We start from the raw sequence: 26,342 nt of genomic DNA, 5'->3' as shown, positions 1-26,342 counted from the left end.
GCGGCAGGAATAAGCGGATTCGTATAAGAACTTGATTCGAGATTCGTCTCCAATAAATCATGATTGATCTCGTTGTCATGTTTACTCTTAATTCTTGCGTAATATATTGATGTAGCATTAAATATAATATATATTGTATATTTATACATCATATATAAGTATATAGTTAAATAATATTTATGTATTATATACAAAACTGAGATGTCTTCTCTTTCGTCCCAGGATTTCGGGAACACTGAGAAACAGAATTCCAACAAATAATAATAATTTTGAATGTATTCAGCAGCGAACTCTGTGTCTACGAATGAGCGAGTTATATCCGCGAGCATCGTCGAGCAACAACGCACTTGTGACTTGTGACACGCACTTGAGTCTCTTTCTCATGAAATTGCCGTCGTCGTATTTTCAGACCTTTAGATAGTGCTCGGGAAAATAACGCTAGATAATTTGTCAATGCGCTAAGGCTACGGCTATCGCAGATTCAGCCTGCGAGCGCAGCGCGTCGCGGAACGAAACGTCGTGCGGTTCGTCCCTCGATTAATAATTGCAGATCGGCTTGATAACTCGTACGAAACGCGCGTTAGGATCTATAATATTCAAGTTTGGTCGCGCATAGTTTGTAAGTATATATCGTTCGCGACCGTTTATACCGTCTGGAGTCTCTCGATTACACAGCAGCCTGAATCACGCGCGACCATGACACAGGAAACACTTTACGTTCTTACGTCTTCGCGTTCTTGCGCGTCTGTTCCGAGAAATATCTCCGAAGTAACCTATGAGAAGACTCGGCTCGTAACACGAGCTTTTCTCCTGTCTCGAATCGTGCCCGAAGCATCGAGCGGAATAAGTGAATAAAAATTACTTCGAGTGCATTGGTCTTTTCCGCATTTGTATTGTAAAATGACACAGAATTTTAGATTTCTCCGTTTAGAAAAATATAAAAAGAGCTGAAAAGATATACTGCTAAAGTGTTTTGTAACATAATTGAATTTAAATAATTTTATAAATTTTCTTGTATCTTTTAAGAAATGATTGATGATGATTTAAAAATTTCAATTTTTCTCTATCAGACATTATTGAAAATGATATTTAAAGATACATAAAATATGCTTAAATTTATAAAAAGATTTATTTATCTGAATGATATTTGTGATAATGTGTTTGAAGTAAACCTATATATGTACATATGGATTTCCAACATTAATTTAATAAAATGCTAACTAGGAAAATAAATCTTATTACTTTAACATACATATATATTCACAGATTTACATTCTAAGAAAATTTTGCATTTGCAATTAGTACTAACGTATAAAGTAGTAATTTTGTGAATTATGAGATTACTAAAATAACGTGTGATCTAGTTTGTAACTTTTCGCAGAACTAAATTATCGTTCAATGAACGGTCAAAAGTTGCTGTCTCATTGTACATGCCATTATTAAAAATGTCAATCCACGCTGGAATACGGAGCTTATGTTTTCCATTGTATCGCCTAACGTATTCAATTATTACGTAATACAAAAGAATTCGATCGGTATAATTCCTTATTCCTCTGAATGCGTCGAGGTGTTACACATACATCTAGTTAAAATAAAAGTTTTTATAGCGTGCCGAAATTACGAATATCAAGTAATTTTCAATCAAATTTCTGGCATAACTTGATCGTATATCATTAAAAACAGGTTGCAGACTGATTAAACAACATCGTTATAAAAATTTCTAATAGCTCGATAATAGACGATATTACAATCTTATTACGTATGGATCTTAAGCACGCTTAGCATCGTTGTCCGTCATCTTTATTGTACACAGGTTATAGTTGAGAATATTATGCATTCTGATAACGTCAAGAAAATTGCAACGTGATTTTTATCGGAATGGATAAGGATGAGAGACAATTTCAACGAGCGAGTAAACGGTACCGCTAGAGTAAAGCCTATAGGAATTATTTATAGTCTTAACGAGCGCAACTAGGCGGCGTGTGCAAGACCGCGGTAAGCAAATCTCCATTTGCATAATCGTTTCTATTTAATCCTAATTAGGAGTCGCCTCAAATGCGTGTGTGCGCGCGAGAGGGTTATTGGGAAATGCGGCGCGGCGACTAGAGCTATACGCTTCATCGACGAGCGGCTCGTAAAACCATCGACCGCGCGAGTCGTGAGCCGTGGGCGGCTTAATTAAATTCCACTTCGAAGTCGATAGCGTGGAAAAGTGATAAATCGATGCAGCCGCGCGGATCAGCTGCTCATCTCATCGCCGTCGGCTGCTGAGCAACTGGCCGACAGACAGGTAGTTTGCCGTAAAAGGCGAAGCTGTCGCGCAAGCTAAGCGCTAGCGTTCGAACAACATATCGCAGCTTTACAACCGTCTCTAAGTGCGGTAACATTGTCGAGAGTCAAAGGTGATGACAATAAGCGGCCGCTTAACCATCAAGAGTCTCTCTCGGCATGAGAGCCGCTCGCCGTTTCTATTTTATGACACGCACGCGAGTGGGGGATCTTGTTAAATAAGATAAATACGATCCGCAAGGTGAAATCGGTGCGGAAAGGTTTCGTCGTCCGCGTCAGCGCGATAAATGCGCGTCTATTTGTATGACTTGGTTCATCGGGATTGTTGGCTAATCGGCGCTCGTTTCGTTGAAACGAGGTTGAATGGAAACGTCGAGATGGTATATCATTGCGTCAGTAATACATTTCGAGCTCTGCTCGAAAATTCGTCTTAAAAATCGTGCCGCTTGACGCGCGAGACCCTTATTAAAATCTCAAATAAAGTTTTTATAAGCAAAAATCTATCTATAGCTGATCCGAAAAATGAGTTCCGATGGGAGAATGATAATTGAGATCTGTAGGTATTCGCTAAAACCGACAATCACGGTAATAAATAAGAGAATCGCTTGTAAAGGGGAGAGGAAACATCGAAGATGAATGTACCGACGCGTCGGCGATCTTGACAAAAGATGCGATACTCGCGAGATTAGATTCGCCGCTCGCTCGCGAACCTCGGGGTTCGATCAAAGAAAGATCTCAGTCGGCGGTTAAGTAACGCAAACTTACGTTCCGCACAACGCGTTGCACAACAACGCGCGCCGGCCGGTTTTGATCGCGGCCAGGTATTCCCCGTCATAGAGCCGCGGTTCATAGAATGTCTAACGAGATAGATCATAAACAACAATGGTCTAAGACTCTTAAGACGATACGAAGGCGGAGATTCGCTCGCCTCGCTCGCCTCGCTCGCTCAGAGAACCCGTCTGTTCTCCGCTCGCATCCACCATTCAGCCGACCGTCGGTCGTCGATTTTGCCTTCCCCCTTATCGCGCTATGGGATTTCTTTCGCGTCACAAGGAGTCACAACAACCGCGACTACGCGATAGCCAAGCAAGAAATTAATCGTTCGCGCGCGGGAAAATACACGTCGCCGTTGCAGGAGGAAATGTAGCAACGCAAATGTGAAGCTGAAAGCTATGCCCGGCGACGCGCCGCATTTATTACAGAGACTCCGTGTTATATAAATCGTTGTCGCTTTTTCTTCTCGTTCTCTCTCTCTCTCTCTCTCTCTCTCTCTTTATCTTTCCGCCTCATGAAACTCAGTCAGATTCGTAGAAGAGTGACATTAACAAGGCAACGTTCTCGACACCGCCACTATGATTGCGACGAACTTTGGATACGTCGCAATCTAGGTGTTTGTGTCCAGCTATTTAACTGCATTGTGCTTGTCTCCGGATGATTTCATCGCGTTTTCACTCCCGTCCTGGGTGGACGAGTCGTTATTTCCAGCGCTTGAGGAAAAGTCTGGCAGGCACGTATATATGTGCGACTCGCGTCGTTCGCCGGCACGGTAGCAGCGTTCCGCAGGCGTATATCCTCGGCGGCTAATAGCGATTGCAGGTCGGGCCGGTGTAATTTTCATTCCAATGGAAGCGATCGAGAGGAGGCTACCAAGGCGCGGTTGTGAGGAACACATTGGCCATCAATGTAACAACTGCGACGGTGGCGAAACGCGACAATTTCGCCGTAGGTGGGCATGCACGCGTTCTCTTTTTTTTTTCTTGGAAAACCGGTGTGGTCGTGAGAACCACATGCAGACATGATAATATGCAGAATCCATGTTCGGTAGAGTGGGGAGTTAAGGAAGTTACCGCGATTGTGCACATGAAAATTAATAAAATCTGAGCACAATACCGTCCATTAACGTCGCATCTAGAGTCCATATTAGACGTACAGACGTTGCATGGTTATTATCGAGTATGCCATGTAGATAATAGGCAATGATAAATCCATTTTTCTATTTTGAGTTATTAACGTTATTAATGAATACGATGTATTAGATATAATTTAATTGGGTCTTAAAACTTGATAGCTGAATGTTTATGATATTCTCCTGTTTATAATCCTTAAAATAAACTGAGAAAAGATTCCTTTGTTTGTATCGAAAGATATAGAGTACACTCAAGATACAATTGAATACGTAATAAAATATTCACAAGGCGCATGGTTAGTTAATTCAATTGAGTCGTCTAGGGTGAAGCTGAAGACTGAATACAGTATTTTAATTGATAAGAGAGATAATAAGATAATATAGTGTAATGATATGTTAAGGCTAAATTGTGCTCTAATTTGGTCGATAAAACCTATCGATGAATGAACGCAGTCGTACGAGCCTTACATTATAAAATCGTAGATTGAAAAAAAAGAAAAGAAAAAAGGAAACGAAAACATCTCTTTCGATCCAGTTACTTTCTCATGTTGCCTAAGTTCGTCCCGTCGACATGTTTCTTCGAACAGAGCGCCGTCATTCGAGATGCGCGCTCCATTGATCTCTCACGTCGTTCTCTACGAGCCAATTCTTAAGATAAAGGTGGTTCTTGTTATCTGCATAAAGAGCATTAGCAAAAGCAATGTACAAAAGGCAAGTGTATAACATTTAAAAAGACAGCGAAAACAATTTAATACGGCGTCGTTCAATCGATGTCGATGTATTACAAGAACGACGATAGTCTTTCTTTCAATTGCCCTTGAAAACTCAGAAACAAGTTTAATAATCACGTTATTAGAAGCGATTATTATTACCATTAATAAAAAAAAAAAGAAATCTTGCGATAGCGATATTAGAAATTTTTATGGATACAACGTGAATAAGGCGTGTGTTCAAGGTCCTTGATGAGACGTATACACCGACATATAATTTCTAGACGTATAATTGCCGGCTCATTATATAGAAAGCTATTTAAATCGAGTTAATAATATTGTCTAACGTAATAACAGCTTATGTAATGTCTTGTATAAATGTCACTTCTAACTGTTGAAGAAATAACGATATCATTAATATTATCAAATAGCGATACCCATTGACTAATTGTAATAAATTCATTATAATAAAGTATTATTGACGGGGAAGTTATTTGCCTCGTGGGTTTTTTCCCAAATTATTAAAAGGAGAATATGACAAATGAAAAGTATGTCAATTAGAAGATGGACTGACGAAATGCCTCTACAATCAATATACACGCTCGATGATTGAGCAATGACGTAGCTGGAAATGTTCATTTAGATGTACAGATAGCAAATTGATATATGTTCATGACTTGCAGATAGTACGCATTAAAATTGGCGCATGTCACGTGCGACGCCAGGGTTAATTAATATTACAGAAAAACGATCATTTCTCTCTCTCCCTCCCTCCTCCTTTACTTTTTTTTTTTCGTTAAATTACTTATTAATTGCAGTTCTCCATTCCTAGCAATTGCTCAAGATGCACTTCACATTCATACATTAGGTGTAGTGAATCCTTTCTTTAACAATCATGAATAACGATTAGATCTAATGCAAAAATGTATCCAACTGAAAACTAAATATTAGTTAAAAATTCTGGGAAACGTTGCCGTGCGTGTCAAAGCAATCGACAGCATTTCTCATATTCTATTATCTAATCACAAAAAATACGTAAAGAAATAAATGAACGCGAAATAACCTTAATTACGACATTAAAACTTCGTCACGCCTTATTTTATATATTTTAAATCGTTTACGACAAACATATGTTTTTGCACCTATCAATCATGAGAATAAATTCTCATGACAAGAATGTTACTTTTATGAAGTTCGAGCTTCAAGTTTGAGATTGCTAAGTAAAGGGACGGAAAGCAGAGAAAGAGAGAGAGAGAGAGAGAGAGAGAGAGAGAGAGAGAGAGAGAGAGAGAGAGAGAGAGAGAGAGAGAGGGAGGGAGAGAGGGAACCCGAACATCTCGATGGAGGAAGCAGAAGGAAGAAGAAAGCAAACTGACAACAAACATAAACGAGCTGAAGACAGATAGGCTCGCCGATGCTCGTCGTTAATTCATCCGTGTCGTAAAGTTAGAGAAAAGAAACTCTCGTCGATGCCGGGGTCTGGCGATTCGCTATTATCCACAGCCGCGGGCTGTTTGGAGAAATCATTTCGTGAACGAGCGATGCAACCGTCCCGCCGCGTCCGTGATTCTAATGAGAGGCACACTCTCGGCGGCGCGCGCACCTATACGTATGATTTATGACGCGATTATATAATATCGATTATTACGACTGTGTATCGATACACTATAAATTGACATAGCATTCACGGAGTACCGACAGGCGATGCGCAATTATTGCATCCGCGTGGATTTTGCAAACAGGTGCAAACAGTGCAATCGCTTACAAAGTTTCATCCTCGTCGAGGATAGCATCAAGGCTGGACCGGCAATCTTGTGTAATTTTTAAATAAAAAAAATAACTTTTCCTAGATCAATGGATAACGCATGATTTTCGTTCCATTTTGAGCTTTTCAGAGTCGCAGAAAATGTCCACGGCTGATCCAAGCTGCTGATTTACACGTTTCGAATCGCGCTGCTTTTGCGCAACTGTCCATTCGCATCAGGCCGCATATACTATCAAAAGGTATACTATGTGATTGACTATTCTACATTCAAATATTAAACGGCATGAATGGAAAGTTTAGCGTGGACCACCGGTGGTCGGCACGGAATGTGTCAAGAGAACATTTCATATTTCGTTCTCGGCGGTAATAACGATCATCTTGAAATCGCGTGTAACGTTTAGAGATTGCGTGTGTGACGTTACGACAAGCGCTATTTATTACATCGCATTTCGTTCGTAAGCGTTCGTGGTGAACGTATACGACGCTTACGTTGCGTTCCGAGCCGAAATTAAATCCGGCTTCGGGGACTCGCTGGACTCGCGATCATGATCTACGTCAACTCACGTCGATGCGCGCCACTTAACGTGTCCTGTAGCGACAAAACGACGACTTCGAAGAAAGGAGAAAACTTCGCGTATCTCGAACAAAGCTCGGAGCGGCAGCACGAGCATCAGCGTGAAACAATTACCGCCACCATACGTGACTGCGTCACTATGGGAAATATCTCCATCTGCGAATAGCCTTGAGGCCTGGGCCACGCTCAACACGTGCGTCCTGGACACGCACAAAATAATTTCCTGGGCAATCATCGCACCGGAAACTTAACCAATCGACGCGTACCAAACGACTTCGCTTACTTCTCGACCTTGATTGGTTAGCTGGTGTGACTGGGGTGTGACTTTTCGGCCTTCGTGAAGGGGCTCCGCGCCGAGGGGGTTTCCGCCAGGCAGGGATCCACCTGGCCCCCGGGGCAACTACGGGCAACGTGGCGATCGTTAATTTCATTAGGGATTGATTTTAGGAGTTTAGCTGCCTTTATACAAAGATGGTGGGCGCCCTCCATTCGGGGGGGGGGGGACCGTGCGCGAAACGGTCCCGCCTGCTGAACAATGTAAGAAAGGCACTCACACCTCTTCGACACTCGAAATTTGGAATCGATCAGCGTACTTCTCCCTCGGCGTAGTGTCGCCGTGATTTAGATTTAAATTAAACTCATTTTCACACGAGCGTATGTTTAATAAGAGACATATTTCCGGCAAATGCAAAGAATGAAGATTATTATCATAATTTGCCAATCTGCCATCGCAAGTAGAATCAATGGGAATAAAGAACGCGATAATCAACATCCGCTGGCTTGCGAGAAGCGGCAAAGTGAAGATATTGAATAGCGCGAATAGAAGAGAACCATTAAAGCCGCACGATTGTGTCGTTGGTTGGCCTTCTTTGAATGATTAATTACTTTTAATTCTTCTCATGTGGCTGTACTGTGTGAATAATAAATTAATCCGTGTAAATTTGTATTGTAGAACACGTGTTGTCTTAAGTAAATTAGCTAATACGTATAATAAAAAGATCTGTACCTTCGAATATATATTCCTATATCAAGTAATAATTTTTAAATTATAATAGAAGTACATAATTTTTTTTTTTATAACTTGGACTGTTAGTCTTGGTCTTTCTCTTTAGAACTGCACAGCTGTACGGTTCGCGAAATCCTTTTTTTCTCGAAAACAGATATCAGTTTTCGAATTGTTTTCGGCCACAAAATTGCACGCGCGATCGATCGCTTTTCAAGGTATGTAATTAAACGTACGCGTAAATAAAACGATGGATTCGCAGATCGAAAATTCGTTCAATTGCTTCAACTGGTACATACGCAGCTATACGATAGAAATTTCGTAGAGCGTCGTCGCTAGCAAAAGAATCCGTTCGTCCTCGATACTTCGTAGTGGAGCTAAACTGGAGCACGTCGTCGTCGAGTGACGGAGCCAAGGTAAGCCGCGATAATTGTATAACCGGCTTCCGAGAAGCGAAACGCGCTTAGATATAATGCCTTGGATATATATATACACTATATTTTATATATTATCGTTATTACAATTACCGTTTCGGAACAAAATACGCGACTGATTGTGAGAGCAAATGTAAGACATTTACATCCTGCCACCTATATAGACAATTATTATAAATATGTTTTTAGATAAATCCGATCCAACAGAAACATCGAAGATATTTCAATTGAGTCAAAGTCAAAAGAAGTAACAAATTACAACGTTACCCTTCGATATAAATCGTTAGACAAGAATCGCAATCCAAATGTATGTTTAATATATATTCAGTTTAGATGTTTAAATAACATTGTATCGGATTCATGTTGCATCTTACGCGTATTCGTACCGGTTTCAGAAAAAAATGAAAAGATTCACGGGGAGGAAAAGAAGAACGTGCGAGACGCGAAAAGAGAGAGAGAGAGAGAGGGGAAGGGATGGTTGCGAAGAGCGAGAAGAAAGAAGCGGAATAGAAAAAGAACGGCCAAATAAGCTGTCGCGGGACGAGTAACGAGGCATATAATAACCCTCGGTGACATTCGAACAAACAGCCATCTGTAGGTAATACCCCTGTGGTGAGGAACGCCCCGAAAACTACACCCCGCCAAGAAATTACAATGACAATGAACGAAATCCGATCCGCCCGCGGGCACGCACTGTATTTCTTTTTTTTTTCATCTTTTTTTTCTCTCTCTCCTTCACACCTCCTCTCGCAGTGCGTACACGCACGATTCCACGCGCTCCGGTAGGTAGGTTCTCCGGCCATTGTGCGACGCGACGATCCGAAGAGACGAGAAGAATTAAATCGTCGTTGAAAACGAGGGTCGCCGCGTAATACGTTTGTGGCCCGTGCCCGTATGTGGGCTCTAAAAGTCGTTGTTTCCTACAATCACACGTTTCCTAAATGACACCAGCTAAATCGCTATATCGACGTAACTATATAGATCTCCGTACGCGCTCCACGGAGTTTAACACTAGAATTATCAAAATGACTGATTTGTAATTTTTTATCTATAACAGTGCATTTTCTGAAATTTTTCGTGACTTTTGTCGCAACATGTAAATGGCTTAATTGATCAATTTACTTTCTCCTTAAAAAAAAATATCTATAGCATATTTTAATAGTAGAAATAAATATACGTTAATCTCGTCGGTATTAATATTCATGCATGTGACGATCGCGGAGCTTTCGTAAAGTATCATCAATTGATTGATTAAGGTAGGCGTCTCGCTACGTGTTAGTCATGTGACTGTTTGTAGGTTTTTACGTTCAGAAATATATTTCAGGCAATTTTTGCTAAGGGAAAAATAATTTTATGACGTATGGTGTAAAATTTCATACGTGACAAAGTATGTTACTTTTTCCAAATTATGTGATTTTTTTCATTTGACTTCGTTTTGATCAGTTGATCATGCGAGTCGTCGAGAAAGGTTACAAGTGAGAAAAATACTTTTCGATTGAATTTTGACACGTACTGAGAAAGGGTTTCAAAACGCATGACAGGAGTGTCAATCACTATCCAATTCGCGCGGCTAAGAAAGACGAGCCCCATAACCTGCAACTACAGTGATTAGCCAGCGGCGTTGCCAAGTCTTCCCAACCTCACCTCAACCAAAAAATGTCTGCTCGATTACCGCATTTTTAGTAAAATAAACTAAAAAATTAGCAGCGATATTTCCGGTAAACTATATATTTTATGGTTGCATCGGATTCTTCGAAATCTAATGTACAAAAAGCAATGTTTTTTTTCTCACTTCATCTAATCAAAAAATGCGAAAATATGTGATCGAAACCGTGATAGAGCCTTCTTTTTCTGGCCGTCTGTATGAAGTAATGCAAACGTTGTGATTTTCGAGATCGATTTTCTAGAGTAAATAGTCGGTAAGGAGCCACATAAAAAATCGACTGCAAAGCTGATCATATAATTTGATATAAAATCCGAAATCGAAAACTTTATCTAATACATGCCCTGACGAGACGACTCCTTAATTGATTTTTGTTGCGGTTTCACGACCACGACACCTTCGTCGTGAAGTTTATTTAAAAATTAGGGCGCATCAGGGTGAAATTAAATCACGTTCCTCTCACTTTGGTTTCTAACTTGCGCGTTCGGGAGAAAGCGCGCGGCACTTTTGACGTCCTCTCGGCTAAAGCGACGAAAATTACCGCTACCATATTGGGCGGCGGTAACGCGGTACGATTTCGTAATTAATTCATAGATCGAAAGTTACATATATTTCAAGCCATAGGTGTAACCTCCACGACAAACTCTCGGGAGTCCTCTCGTATACGTTCAGTTCGTTGATCGGATACGATCGGTCTTGGGTGAGCGTGATACTTTCGCAAGACGCTGGCCGCGATTCGATCTCGCATTGACACGAGCCGACGAGAGGCGTATCGCTCGCGGAATTGGGCATGATGCAAGTTTCCTTATAATCTGCCTCCACCGCGATCCATAATACATCCTCCTTTGCCGCGTAACTCGCTCGAAATTACGCAATCGCGGAATATTATACGCGTGAATGTGTTCTGAATCGCTTATTCGGAAGATAAATTTAAATCAAAAAATTCATTCACCACGGGTGTAGTCCCGCGAAGATCGAGAAGACCATTTTGTTCAAACGTAAATGCGCAGAGCGAACAAGAAAAACATTTTATTACATAGTATTAGACAATATTTTGCGACGTAAATTAGACACAAAAATTAGACACAAAGCTCGATATTTTTTCAGATTTATATCTTGACGATTAATCTTTGCAGATATGTAGAGAACTTTCCAGGAAAGAAGCTAAACCGGGAGTTAAACTTGACCGTACACGCAAACCAAATAATTCGTCGCGTTGCGATTCAATGCGACGCTCTTCGATAATTCTGCCATTTACAAGATTTTACAATTTCTTTCAACGATCGGTATTACGAGAGGAACGGTCGCTCGCATAAAAGCCCACCGTCACATCACTTTTACATATACGCAATGGGAGAGAGATAGAGCCGTAGGTTTATTTCCACAAACGGTTAGAAATCTGATCGCCTGCCCTTGACACGACGGAGAGCAAGAGAGAGATAAATTCTAATTAAGGGCGACAAGTCCCGCCGGTGCGGTTACTTTATATTTCCGGTCGCGCAGTGGCCGTTTTGTGTCGGGATTATCGCCGGCGCCTCGCTATTTCGAGGTGGCGCGCGTTGCACATTTTATGCAACGCATAAATTTACCCCCGCGGAATAAATTCCGAATCGAACGATCCCACGATCGCGGGGCTTTGTGTTACGCGCGGCGTAAAATTACGGGTCAAAATTCAAACGACATCTCTGCAAGAGGACTGTTATCGTGAGATATGCGTCATAAAACAGCATCGGACCTCTTGTCTCCTAAACTTTCGATGAGTACGCGACTGCGCGCATTTCTGTTTCTGTCAAAATTTATAAAATAAGATACTGATAAGTATTTTCGCAATTACTTACTTTTTAATAGTGGCAGGTCGTTCATGAACCCTCCATCGTCCACATTTGTGTTCTAAAACAAAAAAAAATAATTCATATTAAATCTAATATCAAACTTGTGCTAAAACATTTCAACTATGAATAAATTTTAATAAATTGAGGTAATTTTTTATAATAAAAACCTGAATGAAAAAAACTTGTATATTATTTTTATATAAACTTAAACGTTTTAACATGGTATTAAATCGTTTTATAATGTATAATGATAAGTAATTATGCCATACAATTTTAAAAAGAAAAGTTTACCTACAAAATTGATGAGTTTAGATTTAGTTCTGGTAGGGTAGACCGGGGACAAAAGTAACATTTTGAGTTTAAGATTTTATAACAATTAAAATATAATATCTACGTAAAAAAGACCTGTACCTTTAGATGTAGAATTTATTTAACTACAAAATTATTTTGTGCTGAATTCAGTAATGTAACTAGAAAAAAAGTTATTATTGTTTAAAGAATATGAGGAATACTGTTACAACCGTCCCAACCCCCGGGACAATTGTAACAGCAGAAGGGGACGATTGTACCACATCATTTATAAACAAAATAATGGTTATTTAGTAGGTTTAATTAATCAATCTTACGAATTTAATGATAAAATAATTTGTTACATGAAAATATCAGTATTTTTTTACATTATAGCAAATAAAAACAAATAATACTGTTTTCTCAACTGAAAAACTTTATATAATCATATATATTTAAAAAATTAACCATAATAAAATAAAAAAGAAACAGAAATAAGCTCTCTCTCTGTCTTTCCTTCTAACATGAACATAAAAAATTTATAATATTATAAATATAAATCTAATATTAATATAAAAACTGAAAATAAAGGAATCACGCAAAAAAATCTATTTTTTTTGTTTTTTAGCGGTAGCACGGCTAGATTTCTTTTTTTTTTTTACATGACACAAGTCATACTTTTTGGCAGCCGCACGAATGGATAACTGACCCTTCATAACCTCTTCAAACGCCTGTTCGTATAAATTTACTTCTTTCGTGCCCCGTTGCGTTTTCTTGTTCGCGGCATTCTACGAAGAAAAATACAAATAACATTGTAAAAAACAACACTAAAATAAGGCCAACCAAACGGGGTTAGGTTAAGTTGAAGTTGTCCCCGAGCAACGGTGACAATTGTAACGCTACAACTGTCCCCAGGCATTGATGTTACAATTGTCCCCTAATGATATTTTATGATTCGAAGTAAATTTTTTACATAAATATCTGGATGAAAGTCAATCGTATTATGCAAATCATCAACATAGATAATCACTAAAACATATAAAAATAAAACCTTATACCTTCGGCATAAAGAACAAAAAGTATTTCAGATTTTATGCACGTAAGAAAACTTACTTTAGGAAGGAAAAAAGTAACTTCTTCTTCTGCACACGTGCACGTTCCGCGAGGGGCGGCAATGAACTAAGGAACAAATGCCGCTCCATCTAGCGAATCTCGCCTCGCGGTCCCACACACGTACCTTTTATAATTTAAGAAATATTCACGATGTTACAACTGTACCCTGTTACTTTTGTCCCCGGTCTACCCTATCTAATTTAATTTCTCAAAATTCTTCTATTAAATCCCTTAACAACATTATTTATTTAGCATTGACCTAAAAATAAAAAAAATTTAATTGTTAATATCTGTAATTCAGGAAAAATGCACGGTTTAAAAATCAAAAGTAGATATAAAAGTGTTTAACATTATTGAACATTACTGAAAGAATTACTCGAGAAATACTAACCAGTTGATTCTTTTTCATAAATATTTTTGCGTACAATAAATCGACTACCCGGTACCTGCTTGTTTAACCCAAGGAAAAATGTTTTCGACCACAGCAAAGAACGGTATGTTTCGCAGCATTCCGTCCCGCATTGTAACAAGCGTCTGACGTTTTATTTAACGGACGCTGAAACTTTTGATGTTAACATAACTGCTTTTGTACTTTCTGCAAAAAAGCAGGCTAATCCAAAAAGGAATCGACAAACATTTATTCCACGGAATTAACCACGAGAGATAATTTGAAAAGCTAAAGGACATTCACACACAGCTTTTTCTCCTCTATTTTCTTCAATCTTGTAACTAACAGTAAGTTTAAATTCTGTCAAAATAAATTCCGCTTGAAGTTAAAAAGAGAAAGGAATACGATGTTTCTGTTTATCGTTCCGTTTCGTTAATTATTATTATTTTTCTCCCAAAGTCTCCCACGAGAAACTGACGCTTCTAACATCCTGCGCACGGGTCTGTGGTCAAAAACCACCCCGCACAAAAATGCACGCAATTTTGGAGCAGACCTCCAGCAATCGTAGGGCGTCCGTTTGCAAAAACATCACGCGGTTTATCCTCGGCGGACAAGAACGTCATCGTCGGAGACGCGTCGAGGGATGATAATAGAGAAAATATGTTGCGATTACGTACATCGTCGCTCACCTGGGGGTCGTCAACGAGGCTGCTGTGCAGAACGAGGTCGGTCTGGTCGAGACCCGGAGGCGGTAGGAGGGCGTCAGGACGACGTACGGCGCCATACTCGACGCCCCTTCCACCGCCGCCACCACCGCCGCCGCCGCCGCCACCACCACCGCCGCCTCCGCCACTACTGCGTCCGCCGTCGTACGGGAACGACGCGTGCATGTTCGTCTGAAAAATCAGAAACGACGTTTTAATCAGCATGATACTGGATTGCCGGCCTAGCGTTCTTTTAACCCCCTTCACGGTCCAAATTATTTCTCGCAAATAAGCGAGGTAGCTACCAAGTAGCTCGTCCTCGATCTCATCTAATTGGCGAGTCCAACGGTAATCAAGGAATTTTTGTTATTTAGAGGAATTTATGAAGTCCCAAAAGTACAATTACACTAATTATAAATCTCGCACTGATTTGAATACTTAGAATACTATGCGACAGATTACCGCGAAGCATTAAGTTCAACTCGTGGGAGGGTTGAACTTTCAGTAGAACATTCAAAGAGTTAAATCTTTACCTGAAATGATCTCGTAGAAAAGTATTATAAAAAAATGTTGATTTTTTTCTCCGATTTCGCGCATATTTTGGAAACAACGTAAAAATTGTCCGTTTAAATTGAAGGCATGAACGCGAACGGCACTATGTATTGAATCTTTTGGGTCGCGAGATGTATTCGATCTTAGATTTCAGAGATTCTCTTTACGTCGAATTAAGTTTGAAATGATGTCAATTGGTTTCAATCGTACGCGAAAAAACGATTGTTTCAAAGACGTACAATAGTTTACTTAGAACGATGTGGTTTATTTCAGAAATTCATTTCGAAGTGTGGCATCTTCGAAACGTGACTGAAGCTGAAGATACAACTAAAGTTGAAGCTAAAACTGAAGTCTAGTTAGATGTAAACTGATGCGGAGCGATTGCAATCGCTATTATGCAACGTATATTTGTATAATATGGAGATAATAAAAGCGTGTGTGAGAGAAAGCTAAAACTGAACGTGGCCGAGATCTGATTCGATAGCCGTTAATTTGGTATCACGGGGAGGGGGGGCTGCACGACGCGGTGATAGCTGGTAAATAGGTAAAGGCCGAAGGTCGGCAACGAAGTAAAAGGTTGCCGTGTCCACGAGGAGAAAAATTACCTCGATTACCGGTACATAACGGATCCGTGACGGGTAGGAATCCTCGACATCTTGCGTGATGATTTTGTACTGTATTTAGGATGATAATGAGAGGAAAACAGTGAGCCATAACCGCGCCGCCATTAGCGAAACATCATCCGTAATTAGCTCCTAGGCACGGCGTATATAAATTAAACGTCTATTGAATATTTACATTCTTATTCACATTTATTATTGAATGATGCGCAGTCATATTTCTGCGTAATGCCCGCGTAACAGTTAGTAGTAATAACGAGGCGTGCGTAACTCTATATACTATTTGGTTTCTGTTGCACGACACGAAATGTGATCATTTATTTTGATTACGCGCGCACACGCATTTACACAGCTCATACAAAATTATAAAAATAACTGCCGTTAATGTAAAGAATAATAATATACGTAACATTGCGTGAATCAATGCTTTTCCATTTTACGTTATATTGTCAAACATATTAGTCCCAACAATGCTATTTGTATAATGATATTTTACAATTGTATCATATTTTTTTCTGCAAGAGATAATCCGCGAGATAAAAATCGAATTTAAAAACTGCAATTGTTTTATTTATTTAAATGTATATAGTTCTTTTTATAGGTAGTATTATAATAAGCGGATATTTTGCGAAGGTTGTCATAAAAAATATCAATTTCGAAGAATATCACATCAGGCAAAAGTCGACGAATTAAGGATTACCTTACCGCAAGTTATCTTAATGCTCCCGTCGTAGAGAAGTCCGGTCAGTTTGGTATGATAAAAGTGAATAACAGCATTAAAATCGCATTTTACAGATTTATAAGGTCGGCGTTGTTTCGCTGTTGGAATAACAGGAAGATATTAATCTACCCTTTCAGGTAACGGAATTACTATTCCGTATACGTATTTCAACATTCGCTGCTTACTCTCCGTCAAGGAGAGGCGGATGACGATGACTTGTCGAAACCGCGCGCGTACACGTATCGCACGTACGCCGTATATTGTCGCCTTTCAGCTTCGCGAGCTCGACGTGGTGCTCCATTAAACGGTACCCACGGTGAAAAAATGATCGGCGATATCGCGGAACCTCTGTCGCACGTGTCGGCAAATTGCGAACAAGCGGTGGATCTCCGATCCGGGAAGATTCCATCTCTAGGCTTCGCAGCGCGAATTCTTCATCGGTCTTCATTTGTAGCTCTCGTCCCGTGAAGCAGGCGCAATTTACCTCGAGCGCCGCGTCGCGTCGCGCCGCACCAGGTCGGCATGTAACAGGGTCTTCAAATGAGAGGCGAGGGGATAGTCGTGAGGCGAACGCGCGTAAAGGATGACGGCAGGAATCCTCGCGCTATAAAAGTTCTATTATGTCATCGATATAAAGACGAGCGCGAGGCTTTAATGGATCCCGCCGATCGCGTATATAATTACTCGCGTTATTCTCCGCGATGAACACGGGCGGCTGTTTAAAGTTACTTATTCTTAAAGCAGATACGCCTGGTACGACAGGCGTGTGGAAAGTGCTTCAAAAGAAGTCGCGAGCCTCCCTTCGACTTCGAGGCGATGTTTCCTATATGCATAGCAACTTGATCGGATGGAGTTTTTCTGCATATAGTTCACATCTTCGATACCGATTGTGCTGTGTTCCATTAAAAAGGCTCAACTTTTTGTATCTCTTTTATTTCTTATGTATATCAATATTTGTTTCTTATATGATAACTTGATTAAACAGTTGTCTTCATTTTTAGCATTGTCTTCCGTTAAATTGGCTACATTTTTTTGTTTCTCTTTTCCTTCTTATATAATTACAAGAAATTTGAAAGTATTCAGATAATTCCAAATTTTATAAGGAATCATAAATACTTTCGTCAAAACACAACTTACAATACTTTTGTTTCCTGTGGCAATTTATAGAAATCCTAAATGTAAAAATAGAAATTTCAATTGAGAGATTCCGTTTCAGAGCAAACGAGAGCAAATAATTCCTTTTTATTTAAGGATATGTTATAGAGATTTCTTTTGATATATAAACGTTTGTGTGCATGACACGAGGAACGATAAGCGGCTCTACGGTGGGACCAAGAGAGAGAGTGCGAGTGTGTTCTAGGAAATCGGGAACAAGGCGGATATATGCTCGGAATCTTAATCACGATCGTCAGGGGGGAAAAAACTGGCGATTTTATCCAGACCGCGAGTCGCTCCGTGTCACAAATACGGTTATATCACGAGCCCTTTGCCATTATTGTTCCACATCTTTTCTGCGCGAGCGTCGCAACGCAAAAGAAATTACCGCGAGCGAGTTTCTCCGATTTCTTTGCTAGATTGTTCTTCCCGCCCTTCCGCCCTTCTTGTTGTTGCAATCCTCCGCCCTGTCACGATCGTTTAGATCGACGTGCGACATATATACGATAAAGAAGGGAGGGAAAAAAGCTCACGAACGGTACTGAATACTGAATTCCTCGATCGATGGACGATCAACATTTCTCGCGTCGCACTACTTCAGTGTGCTTACGTCCGTTGTAGATCCGCGTGCATTCTGCCACTCGGTGTGTAATGTATGTCCTATATAAATTATGACTAGCTAAAATATTGATATAACTGCAGCATGTAAATATAATACAGTTGCCGAGAGAAATGGCCATTATTTGATGATTATCGTCCACAGGAACTTTAACTTCTTCCTCTTTGCGAGATTAGCGGATTTCGCTTGATTGAAAATTGATGTCCGGAACGTTGCAGCACCGTTGTGACTCGAATCCGCTGGATTATAATCCAGGAGAAGCGGGACACATCTCGGCGCAATCACTGTGACGCTTGCTTTTTAAACGCTGACCGCGTCCAGGCCGAACGGATCAATTTTAAACCATCGGGAAGAAGGTGGCCGTCGCGCGGCCTCGTTTTAGGTCTGCCGTTTTCACGAGATCGAGGCTACTCGATCGATTCATCATTCCTAACGTATACGGGGGGAATGTTGCGTGTGCGGATTAGCAAATATGCCTAATGAGCTCGATATGATCGATAGCGTCGCTATTTTGCGTTCGCGGTGGGAAATCGTTCGGCAGATGCGAGAGAGAGGGGGCATTAAGGTCATGACTGTCCGAATCCGAGTCCGAGTGATTAGGAGGTCGAAAATTATACGCTTTATGTCGCGTCCATGGCGGCCGGCTCCATCCAGGAACTTTCACGGGAACGAAAAAAGGCGCGCGGCGCTAATTAACGTGCTTGGAACTTGGAACCGCTTTCTGGGCTTATATATTGACGAGTTCGCGATAGTTATACATTGATGTAACCGTGCCGTGCCGGCTAATGAGATGAAATGTGATCGCCTTTCTCTCGTTAAACGCTCTGGTGAAATAAAATCACGTATCGCCGTCGCGGTAACGTCGATACTGATAAATGATGGCGTATATCGGATCGAGCCACAACGGAACGGACAACGGCGATAATATGCGCTCGCCTGCATTCTTGTATGGCAATATATCTCTTATTACGTAATTCCTTCGCATTGCGGAGTACCGGGATACAGTTATACGTCAGGGGAACGTAAGAAGCGCGTTCGCAATTGTGGGGATATTTATACACGTTTGCTCGGAAGAGAGCAGAACGTATTGTAAAAATGTAAAATGATAATTAGAAGCGTGCTAAAATGAGAAACGTGGAAATCGAATACTTTTTTCGGATCCTGTTGTCATATTTGTAAAGGACGTGCGACATTATAATGAGATATCATAACAATAAATGAAATTTTTTTTGTGCTGCGCAGAGAGATTTGTCGAAGTCGCTAGTAATTGCCCCTTATTCAAGTCAATCGGGGCAAAGAGCGGATGATTCGATGCGAAGGAAAATCCTTGTGGCGATTACGAAAACGATTTTCATCATTTAGTGTAAGAAGTATAAAGTATATATAAGTTTTATTCTCGCAATATAATATAATTTTTAATTTAATCAAGTCATCAGCTTTAATATGTCGATTATTATTATTAGACGTCAGCTAATGGACGAAATAGCTAAGGATCTAAAGATTTAATTGTGTAAGAGGAATAAGAATTCCAAAAATTTAAAAATTTTTTTTGACATTTTATATATCGTGCGTTGCTTAGCGTAGCTACTTTTAGGGTATTTAAAATTCGATTGATTCGCATCTATTTCTCGTACTTATTGTTAGAGCAACGTAAATTCACCCCGTACAATTCTAATTCGACTTCGTTTTGTTCGCGTCGGCCGACTAAACATAGTAGAGCCCTTATTAATTCTTTCTAGCAGCGAAGGCGCAACAATGGTGCCGATTTTTCGAATCCGAACCCCTTTAGCCAAAAGGCTGTCACAAACGCTACTCTCCCGAGCATAAATGCTAAAGGACGCTAAAGGGGCCCCGAATCGCGTACAATAAAACGCAAGGGGAAGGACACGACGGAGAGCATCACGTTCTCAAGGATAAAGCTATTGGAATCGGTCGATCTCCACTCGGTTGATTATTGGCATTGTGGTCGCTTCCAGAAACGCTCTCGTTTCGTCCATGTCGCGCTGAGAATGAAACGGAAAAAAACTGAAGAGATCCGTGAGTACATTTTTTTGGAATCTATGACTCTGTAATACTCTTCTTGTAAAAAAAGTAATACGATTTTTCACTTTTATATTAATTCCAGAAATTATTGCAAAAGTTGCGGTTAAATCTCTCTATGTTGTTTAAAATAGACGTATATATTTTAAATATGTAAAAAGATTTGTATTGTGACATCATTGTATTGGAATATCGAACGTTTTGTTGCAGATTTATGAAAATATTTGTACAAAATACTTTTATAAAAATATTATAAAAATATTTCTACATATATTTCATATATGTCGTGACAAATAAAAATATTTGGGCGAGTCGAATTTATCGATATCGTCAACTTTGAATGAGGATTTTATTCGCGTATAAAATATCATCTGCAATTTGCTAATAACGCAAGAAGCGAGTTTGTTCACCCTTTAGGGATACCTTTGGCATCATCTTAGGCATCGCACTGCTTAACATATTTGCTTCAAAGCAAACGTCCCTGGCATTCTCCCCGAGGGAATGCCAAAGGTCAGCCCAAAATTTAATAAGTAAATTACTAAACGGGGTGCACAGCGAAGCATCGCACAAGGGGGAGTTTATTTCGTAGAGATATTGCAAAATTTTGCGAAATTATCGAATCTATGTAAAAATTTGTCTTGCAAAGTACAGAGTGGTCTTTAGCTGCAAACTAAATCAATTAAGACCGTAATATTTATTGTTTTATACTAGCCAGCTTTTAAAATAGCCGCAGTAAATCATCATATAGGATACTACTGACAAACAAGTTTAATTTTACAAAATTAATATGTATTATCGCATTAATATTGTTATTTTACATAATTACTTAGCGCGTGCTCATGTCGTAAAACATTAATGTACCTAGTAACGAATAAGAATTTAATGTGTAAAAAAAAAGAGACGCAGAATTGAACTTTGCGTTCAGAAAAATGCGCGACAGAAAAAAAAGCAAAACGAAATAAATATCAATAGTGCAAAGTTGCATTGCGTCGATTGCATCACTATATTTACATCTAATTGCGACCGCTCATTAATCGCGTGATCTAATCCATGGATCTAATCGGTGATCCTAATGAAGTTGGCTGTTATGCGGCGCGAGTCACACCGGAACAACGCGTATTTTGACGCACAATAGGTGGTAATATATATATTGTCTATCTTATCGGTGCCGAGTGTGCCGATTGTAGTAGTAACGCGCGGAAATTTCGCTTGTCCGGATTGTCGCGCGGATTTGCTCCTCGCATCGTCGGTCTAGTTCTCGCGTTATACATAGTATTAACGACGAGACACGAGCGACCCAGGGAAAGACGCGCGGACGCGCTTAACACTCGAGAACGCCCAAGTTTCCCTAACTATGGCGAACTATGCAAAGGCGCCGTACGGCTGTGTTAGTTTGGCTTTGGGGCGCCAAGACTTCGCGTCCCGCCCGAATAACCCGAGTGTCTTCTTGCCTCCGAGCGCATCCGAAAGTCACGTCTTACGACGACGGGCACGGAGCGATCCGTGGATCTTCGCATTCCCCGTCGTTAGAAGACCCAAGCGCTGGCTTTCCCCGCCACGATAAACCGCGCCGTACTCTAAGATTCATTGTCATCTATCCGTCGCGGAGCGTCGCGTTTGTCCGTACAGTTTCATTTCCACAGCCGTTCGTCGCTTCCCCCAACCCTGAGACGCTTATCGAGGTATCTCGTCGGTTAGATTAAAAATATTATTTTTTATAACGCTTACAACACACATAATTGTACAAGAGCTCTCTGACGCAGTTTATTAATTTTTGCATAAACGCTGATTGAAAATTCTATTCTAAAATTCGCAATCTTAACGAGCGACTTAATGAGCAAACATTTAAATACGATATATTTAAATAATTAAAAATTATTTTAAATTTCTTTTTACCGAAATTTACTGATTTTTAGCATCAAGTAAACATCATGAAGACATATTGACATTTATGATAAGATCAATATTTAAAATATTTAAAAGCTCGTCATAAAAAATGCTGACTTTTTTTTGCGCACTACAAATTATATCTTTTAGTTATCGAATTGATCTTAAATTTAGCAGAGATACGATACATCTCAAGTGTCAGTTATGACACAATTACTTTGATGCGTTGATTTTATCCGCAATTGTAAGCAATCGATTAATTACGCGCTATACTAATTAATAAGTACTGCGCTAACAAGTTCATGAATAAAAGTATTGACACTCTAGATATCAATTCATGCAACCGTCAACATTTCGTAATATAGTAATTGTATTACTTGTGACGCAAGAGGTCTTTTATACCTTTTTTCTTGATCTTCAAAGTTGCCGATATTATCTCTTTTCAACGCGTATAATGATAGCAAATTTTTTCACTTTTTTGTAACCTGGCTGGCGACCCTCGTTCTGGCTGATTAATTATTACTGACTTCATGCATTAAAGAATTATGGTAAATTAAAATAAGCATTAGGAACTCGCGCGGCTTATTTACACCTGTTTGCAATATGTATACATTTTTTGCTGGCTGTTAAGTAAGCTTTTCTCAATATCCTCTTGCAAGTCAATTTCTCAGAATTAAAACTTGTGCAAGTATAACATTATATGCTCGCGTTAGCTTCCGTATGAGGAAGGGGGAGGGAAGAGAAGGAGAAATAAACTATGCAAACAACGTAAAAGTGTGTTATTCCGTAACCTAATTCAATATCGTAGGAAATCGGGAGTATGGCGTTCTGAGATTTCATTAAAATTGAAGATATCTTCCCTACGTACAGGAATGCCCGTCGGCTAGAAAGAAATAGCATCGAAGGGACGCGATGTTTGGAATAATCGATAACGCACATTTGATCGCGGGAGGGTAGAACGTTTTCAAAGCCGTCCTTGTAGTACGGCAAGCAGTTACATGACTGAAACGCACTTTTCATCCAAAGTATATTAAGTACAATATAATTCGTTTCGATTAATTCGCTGTTTTCTTAATTATTAACATTAAATATCTAAATAACCGCACAATTTTTGATAAAAATTCGCAGTAAAATCCATTTAAAAGATAAAACATTTCGTCTGTTTACATATCTAAAAATTAATTCGCGAAACACCAGTTATCTGTAAATTCTGTAATCACTTGAGTCCTGGAAACTGTCAAAACGACTTCGTCAGATTTTAAATAAATTCGACGATTTAAAAAAAAATTTTTTAACTTTGCTGCGTCCGCGCGCGCGCGCGCGCACACGATGTGTTTTTGTTGGCGCGTTATTGGGCAACTCGTTCGACGTACGAATTACAGTAGCAATATACACGGCGTCGCACGTCCGGCCCTCAATCAGTCGGACGGAAAATAATATCACGGTCCTCGATAAAACGCCGACTCGGCAATTCGAGCCTGCATATGGCGCGGACAGATGCTCTCTGCCGCAACAAACCGCTCTTCCGCACCGTGCGGCTGGCGCGCGAAACGGACACGGGGCCCGAGCCGAGAATGCCGCACACCTCCGAGCTCCGTGTCGAATTTCGCCGAACGTATTTCCCTTTTTTTTCCCCCCCCCCCCCCCCCGCGCCGTCACACGACACCTTTGGAAATCGGGCACGAATGCAATCCGGCGATAGAAATGACGGTGGTAGCGTGTGCCGACGCGGTAATTAGGGTGGTGCCTTCGTGAATACCGAGAGCGTGCAAGGTGGACCACAAATACTATTGCTATATAATGATCGTTGGGATCTCAATGCCGATCGCACCCGACGTCTGGGTGTAGCGTTGCCGTAATATATGAGATCGTGCACAAAATCGACGGGGTTTTAAACAATAATATACTTCCGTTATATCTTAGATTTGTTTATGCCTAACTTCATAAAACGCTATATCTATATATATATTTTTGTTTTATCGTAGGTGTATTAGCTTTGTTTTAAAAAAAGGTATAATTTTAGGATCATCCAATCCCTGTTATATGAAGGGTTCGAAAAAACCTATGATTTTTTAAGCAAATAAAAAAAAGCAAGTTACGGCAGCCTGCATTTTCTATATTTTTTCACTATATTTTCTATATTTTTCTATATTCTTTATTTATTATCATCATATTATTCTCTCTGTTAAAGAATATATATTCTTTACACGAGCACAGGTCGAAAATGAATTACTCAGGAAATATACATTACAAATGAAAAAATGTCATGTAACAAATGAAATTAATTTTCCGTGCGGTGCATGCGACAATTGATCCGAGTGTCTCCGAAGAGTAAGGTAGGTATATACATCAGCGTTTATCGTTCTGTACAATTTACAGAACGCGAGAGGGACTCGAAGGACGTAGGTAGGTATAGGTTTACGAAGGCCAGGATTCGCCCGGCCACGATTTCCAGCCACGTAGCTCGCATTACACGGGGCGGACGACTCCGCGCACCGTGGCAAATGCAAATGTCGCGCGGTCCGCGAAGTACCGGTCTCCCTTCATGCTCGCGGGAGATCGACAATCGCAATCACCGATGTTACGGAGACGACGACGACGACTTATTGGCCGCGACTGCCCTGATAGATCGATACCATGCCCGTCATTACGTCCACCCCGCGAACGTCGCGGCGATACGCCGCGCACGCGGCGGCCTACAAATAACACGCCAGGTGCTTTGCTAATGAGGTATCCGACCGGCCGGATACCGACGATACACGTGACCGGATCTCCGCCCGTTTTCATTCCTATCCCTCCTCCGCGAACGTGTGGTACCGATCACGTATAATACGTACGCGGTGCCACGATTTCCATGCTTCCGCGCGCGCGGTATCTGCAGGAGATACCTCCCGGGATCCACCGCGGGAGAGGACCGCGCAATCTAAGATTACATGCCGTTTACGCTGCGTTTGTTAAAGACACGAGCTTCCTTCGCCGTAATGATCGGTTACGGTTAAGCCTTGACGAAGCCGACGATTAAAATTTAATTACGTATATATTTACATATACATGTATAAAGGAACTATGTTGGGACTCGTATGTAATGATGAAGAAGCAAACTTCTTAATTCTTTTAAATTGTTCCGGAATATATATTTGAATAAAACAGAAATATATAGTAAGAGATTAGAACCGTCATACATATAGAAGTCATAAATATAATTCATTAATGAAGCAGTGCGTGTTGTATTGAATACTTCAAATATCGTATCTTTACGTACAGCAAATTGAGTTCTAGTTTATATACCGCTTGCAATCTTTTTTTTTCTGTATTAAATACATTGCATTGCGGAGAGATAATATCTAAATAAATTCGTCGTGGACCGCGGTCGAGCACCGTCAAATTTACAGCGTCGTTAGCACGCGGTGATCGTTATTTCAATTAAACGACATAGATCTGAATATTACATGAATCGAGTTCTTGTCACGTTATTCAGCAATGCGCACGAGAAATCTGGCCTTCTTACCGCGTGCATTTCTAAGTGCGTTCAGTTGCTCTCTGTTCTGATGCTCGCCGTTCCCGATACGTGGGTTTATAACTTGTAATACGGAGTGTTTGTAAAGCATATTAATTGTAATATATACTAATTGTAAGTTCGGGAAAACTTACAATCCCAAATTGAGATATATCTCTTTTTTGTCTGCGTCCGGATCTACACTATCAACAGCGTTGCGAACTTTAGGATACGCCATAAAAGGATAATTAGCCAAATGATTTCTTTAATTTTTTGGAAAAAAACATGAAACCGTTTCTTTTTTTTTTAGAACAAAATGTGTTAAACGCAAGTTCTTTCCAACACGACCGAGACTTCGTTGACGAAGTCGCAACAAAAAGTATAATAGATATCTAATTTTTTAAGTCAGAAAAACACTCGCCTGTATACAGCTATACGGCATATTGGCAATGAGCGAAACTGTCGCAATCCTTGCACCACAAAACGACGAAAAAAATACAAAAAGAATACAGCCATATAAACGAAAAAAAAACCCCAACTCTCAAATGTATGTAATGTAAACGCATGACATATTGGCATCTGT

General features: G+C 40.2%; 1 protein-coding gene and 1 long non-coding RNA gene across 10 annotated transcripts in view; one reads left to right on the top strand and one right to left on the bottom strand.

Annotated features, from left to right (window-relative positions):
* Positions 1–26,342, bottom strand: part of Tfap-2 (transcription factor AP-2) — a 217,713-nt gene that overhangs the window by 23,192 nt on the left and 168,179 nt on the right. For 8 of the 9 annotated variants that reach the window (XM_077411981.1, XM_077411978.1, XM_077411979.1 and 5 more), the window contains 2 exons: positions 14,643–14,861; positions 12,183–12,234 (listed from right to left, as the gene is read on the bottom strand). In XM_077411981.1, the coding sequence (XP_077268107.1) occupies positions 12,183–12,234; positions 14,643–14,861 (271 nt within the window). The remainder of the gene's footprint in view (positions 1–12,182; positions 12,235–14,642; positions 14,862–26,342) is intronic. The other variant, XM_077411977.1, reaches the window with a different exon arrangement.
* Positions 1,268–12,176, top strand: LOC143900537 (uncharacterized). Its single transcript, XR_013257812.1, has 3 exons — positions 1,268–8,663; positions 8,871–8,988; positions 9,077–12,176. It is a non-coding gene; the product is annotated as an uncharacterized LOC143900537 (long non-coding RNA).

This window comes from Temnothorax americanus, unplaced genomic scaffold (genome assembly GCF_048541705.1).
Source record: "Temnothorax americanus isolate GAGA-0224 unplaced genomic scaffold, ASM4854170v1 Scaffold3, whole genome shotgun sequence".
Lineage (NCBI taxonomy): Eukaryota > Metazoa > Arthropoda > Insecta > Hymenoptera > Formicidae > Temnothorax > Temnothorax americanus.
This window is presented reverse-complemented; position numbering and strand designations above follow the sequence as displayed.